We start from the raw sequence: 14,152 nt of genomic DNA, 5'->3' as shown, positions 1-14,152 counted from the left end.
ATCGCTAGAAACATGCTTGAGCCACAGGATCGACTTCATTGGAAGCCTTGTTCAGAGTTTTTCGGACTCCAAAAGGTCACTTGTAAATACAAAGGGATGAATGCATGAGATATTTCTTTTCCCTGTTGTGTAAGATGATTTACAGAAGCTCTGTTATGAGCGCTGTTGAACATCATTACATCTCATCCCCAAAATAAGGATTATTTATTTTTTTTAAAGAAGAAAAAAACAAGCACCAGGACTTAAGCTCAGAATGACTCTGCATTATATTCTCAGTTGGTATTAATGACATAACTCAAGTCTAGACTTTTCATGCCAGCAAAAAATAAACCCCAAGTCCAACTTCGGTGAATGATGGTCTCAAAGGAGCATCTCTTTACGGGATACAGTCTCTTGGAAATCAGAGACGAGCAGGGCGAAAGGATAAAAAGGGAACATTATTTGGATGGAGGCCTAAAAAGCAACACCAAATGCCCTTGAAAGGGTTGAGAAGTTTGATGGATTATTGAGAATCTTTGATTCATCTGAATGTGAACAGTGGCTTTAGATGTCAAGCTGATGTTGAATCAATGGATCCACCAGTCTTTGAAAATCTGTTTTTGTTAGTGTGCATTTTGGAGACCACATGGGGTTGTTCACACAGGAAACATTCTTTTCACATTCATTGTTTCTCTTTCTCTTAAACATTGGTCAACATGCCACCAATCAGGGCACGTTTTTTCCCACAGCAAATAATAATGTTTATCATCAAAATATAAAAACCTTCTCTTTCTATTAGAACACTCCTAATCTGCCAGCATTTACATTTATGCATTTGGCAGCACTTTATCCAAATAAACTTGTATTGCAGTAGAGGAACACATTTTTTTTAGTAGTTCAAGATTTCCATTCCCTGGATATCGAGCCCATGACCATGCTATTATAGCACAATACTCTACAGTTTGAGCTACAGGAATGCATCACTAATGTATTAGGTTAAAGGTACAGTATGTGTTATTCGCAGACACTCACAGGTTGCCAGATTGAGGGCACGCAACAGGAGTGAGCGCAATTGACATTGGAAGGCAATGTGCCTTAAACTGCAAGTTGATTTAGCTGTGTTTTAATATACTCACGTTCATAGTTTTAGATGGATTCCGAGGCTTTTTAGGTTGGGTAGAATCTGCCACCTCTGACCCATTTTGTTTGCTGGCTTCCATGGCTACAATACGCTGTTTTGGCAACCTGGAGTGTCGGAATACTATTAGGTAAATTGGCAAAACAGAAACAGACATTCTGACATGGAACACACATTTCTGGCAACTGGCTCTAGCATCCTTTTTCAGAGAAACAAATGTGAACGTAGAATGTTTCCTTAATATCTGCAATTATGGTATTTTTGTGTTTTAGTACTGTAAAAAAAGACATACCACATCTTTAACTTATAGCCAGTTATGTATTAGCAAACTTGCATTATTGTACAAAAATTCTCACCAAATATCCTATTTCACTTGTTCAATGTCACATTATGAATGTAAAACAGGTTGCGAATGCCATTTCATATTCAGTTTGGCCCATTCGTCAGTGCTCTGACTAGTTTTTCTGAACATAAGTACGTGTTGTGTGAACACCCTCATATGCTTACAATGCCATTTTTGCTCAAGTTTACTGACTTTTTTTTTTTTCCAAGCCTTTTACAGTCAAGATTTGTTGGCAAGAGTTGAACTAATGCTGTTATGAACGGTTACAAATGCTGTAAATAAAGATCTGTGCTAACCCTTAAGACATTCTTGGGAAAGTAATTTCCATAACAAAGTAAAATAGAAATATTTCATTGTAATAGTGTCTGCATACCTAATACTGAAGATACAAACACAACGAAGAAGAAAATACTACAGTGGGATGTTTAGCCGTTGTAAGACCAGACATCCACACAGGTAGTAAATGGAGCAGTGGCTGTTCTCAGACAGGTTATTTCCATTCGATATGGGATTATCTTGCCCCGGGCACTTAAGATGTTACGACATTTAAGCAAGTAAACAAGATGTAATCCTTCAGTGTCACAGAGGATTCCCTCAACCTCTCCTCCCCCAAAGGGCAATCGGCGGGCCAACAGATTTACAATACGCTGTAAACTGGATTGTGTTCAAATCATCTCAAATGTATTTCAGTGGTAAAAAATGTTTCCCTCTCAGATTCAAAGCTTCGTCCAGTCTTAACAACTAGCTCATCCTCATCCAACATCCTGTCTACATGTGCTTTTATATAATATCATGTGTGCCAACTACACGAGATGCAGGGAAATGAAGAGATTACAGAAGCCATTTTTCCATGGTGTAAGCGGATGGCAATTCAAAGCCTGCAAATCAGTTAAAACTTTTATTCAGCAATGACGCAAGTGTTACAAAATATTTGTTTTTTTTTATATAAATCCTATGCATTTCTTTTGAGCTTTTGAACAAGGGTGTATGCTTATCACTTTTTTTTGTGTCGCACACAAGTCGTAGTTGCTGAGATTACGGAAGCAGCTTGAACTCATGAGTTTTGCTGAAATAAATGGAATTAGTGCCACTAATCTTATTTAGTTTGTTCATGGAACTCGACTACAAGGTAGAGCGGTTTCCTAGAGATAAAAACATACTGCTTAACGTTAAACTAAAACACAGAAACAATGCTGCCAGGAAATATCCCTTAGAGAACACCAGAGAACATCCAAATAAGAGAAAATGAGATGTTTAGCGGAAACATTCATTTAAATTTGACTCTAGTGCATCAGGAAATTTAAAAAGTTATATATTTAAATTAGTGAAATTAAAATAAAAATATGTAAATAAAATATTGTAATTAATTATATTAAACATGACATAGTACACACCGTTCTTGAAAATTCTGGAATCACAAAAATGAATATTGGTTAATTTACAATGCCACTATTATGGTTTTTCGGATAATGGAAAGAGTCAATTCTGAACAGCTGAAATTCCAGTCTCACTTCCTTTTACAAACCTATGAAACATATTTTCATAATGCCCACCTATGGTCTTCATCTGTTGCCTGCTAACAACGTCTAATTTGACCCTTTGGCTCAAATTGATACGGTAAAACCAACACCATCATACATTAATATCACTGTTTATCAAGTGCTGAGGAAGATCCAGAGCTGAAATTCAGATCTGTCAATGGGCGTTTCATTTCCAACACGCACTGTAAGTGGTAGACCAATCACAACAGACTTAGCCATCTGACCAATCAGAGCAGAGTAGACCAATCACAACAGACTTAGCCATCTGACCAATAAGAGCAGAGTAGACCAATCACAACAGACTTAGCCATCTGACCAATCAGAGCAGAGTAGACCAATCACAACAGACTGAGCCATCTGACCAATCACATCATAATAAACCATCTCAGAAAGGAGGGGTTTAGAGACTCAATCTAATGAAAGCAAGATGAAAGCAAATTTTGCATGTCATCCGGAAATCAAGGTGCCAGAGTCTGGAGGAAGACTGGGGAGAAGGAAATGCCAACATGCTTGAAGTCCAGTGTCAAGTACCCACAGTCAGTGATGGTCTGGGGTGCCATGTCAGCTGCTGGTGTTGGTCCACTGTGTTTTATCAAGGGCAGGGTCAATGCAGCTAGCTATCAGGAGATTTTGGAGCACTTCATGCTTCCATCTGCTAAAAAGCTTCATGGAGATGAAGATTTGGTTTTTCAGCACGACCTAGCACCTGCTCACAGTGCCAAAACCACTGGTCAATGGTGTACTGACCATGGTTACTGTGCTCAATTGGCCTGCCAACTCTCCCGACCTGAACCCCATAGAGAATCTGTGGGATATTGTGAAGAGAAAGTTGAGAGACGCAAGACCCAACACTCTGGATGAGCTTAAGGCCGCTATCGAAACATCCTGGGCCTCCATAACACCTCAGCAGTGCCACAGGCTGATCGCCTCCATGCCACGCCGCACTGAAGCAGTCATTTCTGCAAAAGGATTCCCGACCAAGTATTGAGTGCATAACTGAACATAATTATTTAAAGGTTGACTTTTTTTTGTATTAAAAACACTTTTCTTTTATTGGTCGGATGAAATATGCTAATTTTTTGAGAAGGACCTGTACCATTTAACCAACAGGGAGATTTACTCAGCCTGAAGAAAGCTTAACCCTCTTCATTGGATTTACACAAATGACTCAAGACCCTTATCCAGACCTCTCAACCGCTCGGCATCCACAAACGTACATGTGCACAATAGAGATGAACACTGATGTACTGGAATCTGATGCTACTGCCATGAAAAAAGGAGCACAAAAAATGCTCTGAAATGAATTGTGCTTTTGGAATAAACAACCATTAATTAAGTCAAATTGGAGATTTGCAACACTTTTCATTTAATATTTCTACAGTATGGGGACTTTATTAGTTTACATTGCATTCTGGTTTGTGAGAACAAACTGGGTGGCTGTTTTTACAGAGCTGTCATTAAAAAACGAGCCGTGGAAAATGACAAATGAATTGATATATATATAAACCAAAGTATTAACCTACAAACAAACAAAAGTGAAGCTTTGATTCAAGTGGAGGCCAGTAGGGATTTCTATAATGTGTAGTGACATTGTAACAAGGTCAATGTCACCCTCCTCATGCAAAGACATGAATCTTTTCCCAGTTTTGACGTCAGCCTGTTCAACGTGATCCGCAAAACTAATGCCCGAGCAGCAAAGTGTAGTTCAGGGTGTGGCTTAAATAGATGCAGACAATGCAGATAAGTCATGAGAGCACAAATGAATCCATACGCTGAGCCTGATGATGAGTGCGTGTCATTTAAGAGTCCAGTCGACATATAGGGCTGTCGTACACCATCTGCAGGTTCACTTTGTGGCCCACAAGCTCTCGGATGTTGTTGATTCCGTACTTGATCATGGTGGGCCTGAACGTGGGAGGGAAAAAAAAAAAGAAACAATCAAGCAACTCTTGAAATTTTTATTTGCAACCGATTATATGTGCGGGTTGATGTACCTCTCCAAGGACAGACCCCAGGCAATGACTGACACCCCCTCGGGTAAACCCATGGGCAGCAGCATCTCAGGCCTGAAGACCCCAGAATTACCCACCTCCACCCACTTCTTCAGACCTACGAGATTCAGAGAGACAAAGGTTAATAATGATCACTGAGTCAGACAGTTAGCTTTCCGTCTACAGAGGGCAACACAATGTCTTGGTTCCAGAAGTGTTTTTCCCATTCATTTTCCCCATAGAGTTACAAGCCACGAAACATCCAGCTGCGAGGTAAATCACAACCATTACAAACTGATTTGAAGCAAAACAAATTTGAAAATAGCTACAAGACAGCACTTAAAGGAGTAGTTAACTTTAAAATAAAAATTAGCCCATGATTTACTCAACCTCAAGCCATCCTAGGTGTATATAACATTCTTCTTTCTGATGAACACAATCTAAGTTAGTTTAATAAATATCCTGACGCTTCTAAGTTTAATAATGACAGTGACTGTCCCTATTGAGTTTAAAGTTCAAAAAAGTGCATCCATCCCCTAAAAACGTACTCCACACAGCTCCGTGGGGTTAATAAAGACCATCTGAGGCGAGGCGATGGATTTGTGCAAGAAAAACATCCATATTTATAACTTTATAAAGAAAAATATCTAGCTTCCACCATTCAAATTATAAGAAAAAAAGCATAACTGACACAAGATGTGATGTAGGACATACATCATTTTATGTCTTACACAGTGTTTATGATAAATTATTTATCGGTCCACAATGCACACCATTCTTTTTTTCAAATTCAAAATCAAATCTTGTCCTACATTTTTCCTTGTTCGAAAAGCCGTTTCACCTGGATACACATGACAAAAGTGAAAAGATGGCAATTTCCCTTTAATGCCGACTACAATATAAATGCTATTTTACTACTTAATCATGTAGTTTTGCTTCCAAAAGCATCCTAAACCAGAAATAGTGTGTTACTGCATGACCATGTCATTTTATGTCATTTATAAATAATTGAATGTAGGGATACACCAATATGATAATTTTGGCCGATAATATAATTTGTTATATTTGATAACCGATAAAAACCTATACATTTATTTAGAGCATGATCACAAAAACAAAATTCTCACCATTAAATCCATGCCCCAAGCACAAAATTATGATAATTTTCTAATTATAATTATATGAGGCCTATATGACAGACTTGCACTGTACATGTTGCACTTAACTGTATTTTTTTTTTTTTTTTTAATGAAGTGATTTTAATCACATTTCAAGCAATACAAAACCATCATGGCGAACAGTGCGCATCTGAAGTGTCTCAGCTGAAGGAAATAATACATATTTATTTAATATAATGGCAAATATGTCTTTTGTTCGACCAATAATGATAACAACCGATACCGATATGATGGACGATATTTTGTGCATTCTTAATGGTCTATCATTTATTATATATTTCATATATTATTCTATACTCTATACTTGATTTCATTTATTCTACACTTACTAAACAGCAGGCTATGAAATAATGTTATATTAGACTTAATGCTATTAAGACGTAATGCATATTACATACATTTAATGTCACATATCACTTTATATGGAGTTTTACCTTCATGATAGCTGAAGACCTCCATACTTGGCTCAGTGTAGGGGTTGAATGCCGGCTTGAAACGCAGTTTTGTGATTCCTGGGGTAAATATTTCAAAATCATGATCATAAATCTTTGGAACATTCAAGAAGCCTCCTCCACTATAAATGGGTACTTATACCAATTATACTCATAAAAACAAGACTTTCTTTCTTATTTGTAAAGAGCAAGGAGTGCCGTACCCAGTTTGGTAAAGAACTGGTGCAGGATGCCCATGAGGTTTCCCAGAGTAAGTCCGTAGTCGGCCACAACGCCTTCGATCTGGTGAAACTCTGCCAGGTGGGTGGCGTCCAGAGTTTCGTTACGGAAAACTCTATCGATGGAAAAGTACTTCACTGGTGTGAACTTCTCCTGAAAGGAATGATAGAGTCGAGTGAGATCTGAAGTAAACGGCGGTGAAACGAGCTGTGAGCGAGTGTGTGTGTGTGTGTGTGTTCACCTGCTGTGCGAGTTTATACAGCATCCGGGCGCTAACCGCCGTAGTGTGCGTTCTCAGGAGGTTCTTCTGCGCTTCTTCAATCTTCCAGTCGTACTTGTATCTTAAAATTGATTTCAGATGTTGAAATTACAAATGCGCACAAGTTTGAGGACACTTAGTATTTTAAGTCTTTTCTGCTCACCAGGGCTCATTTATTTGATCCTAAATACATTAAAAACGGTAATATTGTGAAATATTATTATACCATTTAAAATAACAGTTTTCTATTGTAATACATTTTAAAATGTAATTTATTCCTGTGATCAAAGCTGAAGTCTTCAGTGTCACATGATTCTTCAGTTATCATTCTGATTTGATGCTTTTAAGATTTCTAGGATCATGTTCACAAATTATAAATTAGCAATTATAAATGTCCATCACTTTTGATCCGTTTATTTTACCATAATAAAAAAAAGTATTAATTTCCTTTGTTTTATTTTTTTTTATTTTGTATCTTACTGGCCCCAAGCATTTGAATGTAAATGCAACATTTGAAATAAACAACAATGCAAATCACTGAATGACACCATATATCACTCATCTTACCCCTGTGATCCATAACCTCCTTCAGAATGAACCTTCTTCACTCTCTCCAGATAGTCCTGAGGAAACTCGTGAGCCAGAGCCGGGTCTGAGAAATACAAACAATTACTTTGAGACCAGGAAACTATGCTTTGACAGCAAGCGTCAAAACTCCACAGAGATTATACCGCGGAGAGCACGGAGGTGGACGTTTCTCACCAGAGATGAAGAAGGTGTCGTGTTGGTCTCTTGCTGGGTGCTGCTGGGGCTGGAACAGAGAATCAAAGTTCCAGAACGAGCTCTCGATGAAGTTATTAGTGGGCATTTCTGTGAATCTATGAGTGAAAGACACAAATACAAGGAATATTCTTGTAGATTAATGATCTAAGATCAAAACATTGGTATGGAGCAAAAGGTTTTGCATGAATGGCACAATTGGTAATTACATTTCTTAACGATTACCGTAAAGGGATAGTTCACCCAAAAATGAAAATGACTTCATGATTTAGTCACCCTCAAGCCATCCTAGGTATACATGACATTCTTCTTCCAGACGAATACAATTGGAGATCTATTAATAAATATCCTGATGTTTCCAAGCATTGAATGGCAGCCCAAAATTGTATGCACAAAAAATTGCATCCATCCATTATAAACATAATCCACACAGCTGTGGGGGGTTAATGAAGACGTTATTACTTTCATATCTAACTTCCGCCAGACCACCTTACATATTCAAATTAGGCAGAAAGTGTAATGTGAAACACAATGAGCTGTATTAGCAACACTTCATGTTATATTTGCATATTATGTATTAGCAACACTTCATGTTATATTTGTATCTTGATTTAAAGACTTTTAGATATTTGTATAGAAAAAAAACCAGGACAAAATACTGAGGAAGATAGGCCTTCATTTGTGTACGGGTGAATTAAGACTTTGTAAAGATGTTTTTAAGACCCACCGAAACTCTAAAAAAATAGTATTTAAATGTTACTCCAACATACTTAAAAAAATACCATGGCACCATGTTCAAAAAAGAAATAGTAGTACCATGGTGCTTTTAGGTCCTTTTGTTTAATGAGTAATAAGCTCCCAATCAGCATCATACAAATATAATAAGAAACCATTCAGATTGGTTTCATTCCATTCATATAGGTCATGGGAACTATGCTCCACTAAAACACTGACAAAGAACTTGCACACACACACACACACTCGAGCCTGCTTCCTAAAGTTGTCAAAAAACCTGCAATATTATATTACGAATATTCTTGTCTCTGTGACAAACTGCTTTTTCTTCCATTTTGGATAAAAGCGCCTGCTGAATGCATAACTTTGTAAAATAAATGAGTGAAATAATTGTCCAAAATACGGTGACCAAACAAATAAATCTGATAACTTTCTCATCTAAGGTAGAAGAGTTTTGTAGGCATAAAGGACTGACCCCATCTCCAGGAAGATCTGCCTGAACTGTGTCCGGACCTTCATGAGCGGGTGCAGGTGGCCGCAGTCTGGAGCAACACCCATCGCCTCAAAATTATACGGCTTAAACTTCTTCTCCTTCCAGCTGCCACTGAAAGAAACAAGTCAACCAAAGACAAAATCTTTATTTTAAGTGTTTCCTGAAACCCAAATGAGTGTGCTGCTATATAATAATAACAATAAAAACCCAGCATAAGTCACAAGTGGAAGGGTCTTGTGTTTCAAAACTGGATCTGACAGTGTTTTACAGCCAATTTTAATGCGATTGGTCTCACCTGGCGATCATCTCTGGAGTCAGTTCTGTCTCTTGTTTGGTGATGGTGGTACTGAAGCTGCTGCCTTTAGTGATCCAGTAAGACTTAACTGTCCTAAAATCATACATATATACATGCATACACACAAATTACATGCTTCTGCCTTACAAAAATTGTAACTGAGATGAGATCATTGAGATGTAGCGCCCCCTACTGTTCATGCAATAAATAATAACCTGCATCATTTCCAGACTAATCAAACACGCTAAATGAATCAAGTGCCCTGTTTACAACTGGTATTAAGTTGTGTTTTGGTTGATCAGATCACAAATTTGCTGCCGCTAGGGTGCGTCTAGATTTCTAGGCTATTAGGTTTTATGAATGAGGCCCAATGTGTGAGCTGCTTTCATCCATTAGATTGGAAGACCTAAAAAAAAGTTCATACATTTACCCGCCCATATATCCTCCCCTTGAAGAAATGAAGACAGAAGTGGTGGAAAGTGGACAAAATTGAAAGATTAAAACACCAGGTGTAAACAGGGCCAAGAACACCAACTTGGGAAACTCAAAGCTCTCTTACACTTCCGCAAGCAGTTTACGTTTCTTCAGCTCATTCTTTTCTTTCTCCTCTAGTTTTGCCGACTGTCCCTTCTGCACCAGCTGTAGTTTATCCCTTACTGCATCCTCAATCGTTTCCACCTGCAAGACACACACACTACATTAATAACACATTCATGTAGTTATTTGGGTTTATTTAATGATCTGAGCAGCACTGCATGTAACTCACAGTTTTGAAGACTCTTGGTCCTCCCTCGTGAGCTTTATCCAGACGGATCCATTTATTGGACATTGCTTTGCTGAAACCAACCTTCCCGCTCTGCATTTTCTAAAAGAATAAAAACACCTATTAGATATCTAGACAAGTCTAGATATGTATGCATAACAATGTCTTGAATTCAAATGATTAATAGGCAACATTAGTGATATTACATATATACACTCACCAAAAGGATTATTATTAACACCTGTTCAATTTCTCATTAATGCAATTATCTAATCAACCAATCACATGGCAGTTGCTTCAATGCATTTAGGGGTGTTGTCCTAGGCAAAACAATCTCCTGAACTCCAAACTGAATGTCAGAATGGGAAAGAAAGGTGATTTAAGCAATTTTGAGTGTGGCATGGTTGTTGGTGCCAGACGGGCCGGTCTGAGTATTTCACAATCTGCTCAGTTACTGAGATTTTCACGCACACCTATTTCTAGGGTTTACAAAGAATGGTGTGAAAAGGGAAAAACATCCAGTATGCGGCAGTCCTGTGGGTGAAAATGCCTTGTTGATGCTAGAGGTCAGAGGAGAATGGGCCGACTGATTCAAGCTGATAGAAGAGTAACTTTGACTGAAATAACCACTCGTTACAACCGAGGTATGCAGCAAAAGCATTTGTGAAGCCACAACATGCACAACCTTGAAGCGGATGGGGAACAACAGCAGAAGAGCCCACCGGGTACCACTCATCTCCACTACAAATAGGAAAAAGAGGCTACAATTTGCACAAGAAATTACCACCAAAATTGGACAGTTGTTGACTGGAAAAATGTTGCCTGGTCTTATGAGTCTCAATTTCTGTTGAGACATTCAGATGATAGAGTCAGAATTTGGCGTAAACAGAATAAGAACATGGATCCATCATGCCTTGTTTCCACTGTGCAGACTGGTGGTGGTGGTGTAATGGTGTGGGGGATGTTTTCTTGGCACACTTTAGGCCCCTTAGTGCCAATTGGGCATCGTTTAAATGCCATGCCCATCCCTTTATGACCACCATGTACCGATCCTCTGATGGCAATTTCCTGCAGGATAATGCACCATGTCACAAAGCTCCAATCATTTCAAATTGGTTTCTTGAACATGACGATGAGTTCACTGTACTAAAATGGCCACCACAGTCACCAGATCTCAAGCCAATAGAGCATCTTTGGGATGTGGTGGAACGGGAGCTTGGTGTCCTCGATGTGCATCCCACAAATCTCCATCAACTGCAAGATGCTATCCTATCAATATGGGCCAACATTTCTAAAAAATGCTTTCAGCACCTTGTTGAATCAATGCCACGTAGAATTAAGGTGGTTCTGAAGGCGAAAGGGTGTCAAACACAGTATTAGTATGGTGTTCCTAATAATCCTTTAGGTGAGTGTAGTTTATCTTATAATATATTATATATATATATATATATATATATATATATATATATATATATATATATATATATATATATATATATACATACCATACACACACACACACACACACACACACACACACACACACACAGGTCCTTCTCAAAAAATTAGCATATTGTGATAAAGTTCATTATTTTCCATAATGTAATGATAAAAATTAAACTTTCATATATTTTAGATTCATTAAAAACACCAACTGAAATATTTCAGGTTTTTTATTGTTTAAATACTGATGATTATGGCATACAGCTCATAAAAATATCTCAAAAAATTAGCATATCATGAAAAGGTTCCCTAAACGAGCTATTAACCTAATCATCTGAATCAACTAATTAACTCTAAACACCTGCAAAAGATTCCTGAGGCTTTTAAAATCTCCCAGCCTGGTTCGTTACTCAAAACCGCAATCATGGGTAAGACTGCCGACCTGACTGCTGTCCAGAAGGCCATCACTGACACCCCCAAGCGAGAGGGTAAGACACAGAAAGAATTAGCTGAACGAATAGGCTGTTCCCAGAGTGCTGTATCAAGGCACCTCAATGGGAAGTCTGTGGGAAGGAAAAAGTGTGGCAAAAAACGCTGCACAACGAGAAGAGGTGACCGGACCCTGAGGAAGATTGTGGAGAAAGACCGATTCCAGACTTTGGGGGACCTGCGGAAGCAGTGGACTGAGTCTGGAGTAGAAACATCCAGAGCCACCGTGCACAGGCGTGTGCAGGAAATGGGCTACAGGTGCCGCATTCCCCAGGTCAAGACACTTTGGGCTACAGAGAAGCTTGCTCAGTGGTCCAAAGTACTTTTTTCGGATTAAAGCAAATTTTGCATGTCATTCGGAAATCAAGGTGCCAGAGTCTGGAGGAAGACTGGGGAGAAGGAAATGCCAAAATGCCTGAAGTCCAGTGTCAAGTACCCACAGTCAGTGATGGTCTGGGGTGCCATGTCAGCTGCTGGTGTTGGTCCACTGTGTTTTATCAAGGGCAGGGTCAATGCAGCTAGCTATCAGGACATTTTGGAGCACTTCATGCTTCCATCTGCTAAAAAGCTTCATGGAGATGAAGATTTGGTTTTTCAGCACGACCTGGCCCCTGCTCACAGTGCCAAAGCCACTGGTAAATGGTTTACTGACCATTGTATTACTGTGCTCAATTGGCCTGCAAACTCTTCTGACCTGAACCCCATAGAGAATCTGTGGGATATTGTGAAGAGAAAGTTGAGAGACGCAAGACCAAACACTCTGGATGAGCTTAAGGCCGCTATCGAAGCATCCTGGGTCTCCATAAAACCTCAGCAGTGCCACAGGCTGATCGCCTCCATGCCACGGCGCATTGAAGCAGTCATTTCTGCAAAAGGATTCCCGACCAAGTATTGAGTGCAAAACTGAACATAATTATTTGAAGGTTGACTTATTTTTGCATTAAAAACACTTTTCTTTTATTGGTCGGAAACTTCGGAAAATTGGTCAAAACATTTTTTAAAGAATTCTGTATAACAAATAATTTCAATATGCATATGTCTGATTGTACTTAACAGATACTCTCAACCAACATTTTTTTAATAAAGATCTTTTTTTCTGCATAATAAAAACTGAGCATTTTGCAATGTAAGATACTGATGTTGTCCTGAGAAAAAAATAGAAAGTAATAATCTTATAAAATACAAAAATATACATTTTCATCATCACATGAAATGCGTTAATACACACAAATGTTCTTCTCTTACCATGAGTTGATTCTGCGGCAGACCCTCGGCAGGGATGGCGTTGAACACCCGGGCTTCATGACTGCCCTTCTCAGCAATCTCACACCCCTCTCCTGTCAGCTCCCAGTGTTTGGAGGACTTCTGCTCTGCCGAGATCACCTGACCACATCATTCAACCAGGTTCAGACAGACAAACAATCACATATTTATAGAGACCTATCTATTAATCTATCTACAAAAACTAAGTACAGAGGGACATATAGACATATTTACTATATACACACCATGGAACAGAGACGGATAGATAGATAGATAGATAGATAGATAGATAGATAGATAGATAGATAGATAGATAGATAGATAGATAGATAGATAGATAGATAGATAGATAGATTTTACTTTAGCCGCTATATAGGGTGGTATCATAGTCTGTAAGATCATGTCTTTCTGATGAGCGGATTGGCATGATTTCAGTGAAGTACAGCCAGATCCTGCGGGCTGAATGGGTCTCATTTGCGCCGCTGTTGCATCAGTCAGTGCGTGTTTCTGCTGTGGGATCTCCTCACCTCTCCTAGCGCCTGCAGACTCTTCACCGCGCCGACGATCATCTGATGATCCACCCCGAGATCCACGGCCACATCCTGGCTGTCAATGCCGCCGTCTACCTTCTCCACTAGCCGTAAAAGTGATTCCAAAAGCCCGGTGTCAGCCATGCTGGAGTTGCCTTGCTCTCAGATGGGGAAACGGACATGACATCACACAGCCACCCGTAACCACCGAAACAAAAACGCACAGTATTGGTTTTACCCTTTTACCGTAAACCATGTAGA

The 14,152-nt window shown here is 39.0% G+C and overlaps 1 protein-coding gene across 1 annotated transcript; it reads right to left on the bottom strand.

Annotated features, from left to right (window-relative positions):
* Positions 1 to 4,343: 4,343 nt before the first annotated feature.
* farsa (phenylalanyl-tRNA synthetase subunit alpha) lies at positions 4,344 to 14,090 on the bottom strand. Its single transcript, XM_067422129.1, has 13 exons — positions 13,889 to 14,090; positions 13,344 to 13,481; positions 10,170 to 10,268; positions 9,963 to 10,081; positions 9,404 to 9,496; positions 9,091 to 9,219; positions 7,863 to 7,978; positions 7,668 to 7,752; positions 7,083 to 7,182; positions 6,826 to 6,994; positions 6,605 to 6,682; positions 4,996 to 5,110; positions 4,344 to 4,906 (listed from the first exon to the last, which is right to left on the bottom strand). Exons 1-13 carry the CDS (start codon positions 14,033 to 14,035, stop codon positions 4,801 to 4,803), a joined length of 1,494 nt encoding a protein of 497 aa, XP_067278230.1. The 5' UTR covers positions 14,036 to 14,090; the 3' UTR covers positions 4,344 to 4,800.
* Positions 14,091 to 14,152: the final 62 nt, after the last annotated feature.

The sequence above is a fragment of the Pseudorasbora parva genome, chromosome 2 (genome assembly GCF_024679245.1).
Source record: "Pseudorasbora parva isolate DD20220531a chromosome 2, ASM2467924v1, whole genome shotgun sequence".
Classification (NCBI taxonomy): domain Eukaryota; kingdom Metazoa; phylum Chordata; class Actinopteri; order Cypriniformes; family Gobionidae; genus Pseudorasbora; species Pseudorasbora parva.
This window is presented reverse-complemented; position numbering and strand designations above follow the sequence as displayed.

What these genes read in the sequence shown, in the direction of transcription:
- farsa (XM_067422129.1), bottom strand. Translation starts at nt 14,035, where the DNA reads ATGGCTGACACCGGGCTTTTGGAATCACTTTTACGGCTAGTGGAGAAG. An exon ending in GTCTGCAGGCGCTAGGAGAG is followed by an intron (nt 13,482 to 13,888) that starts GTGAGGAGATCC and finishes TGATGTGGTCAG; the next exon opens with GTGATCTCGGCAGAGCAGAA. An exon ending in CCAGTTCTTTACCAAACTGG is followed by an intron (nt 6,683 to 6,825) that starts GTACGGCACTCC and finishes TATTTACCCCAG; the next exon opens with GAATCACAAAACTGCGTTTC.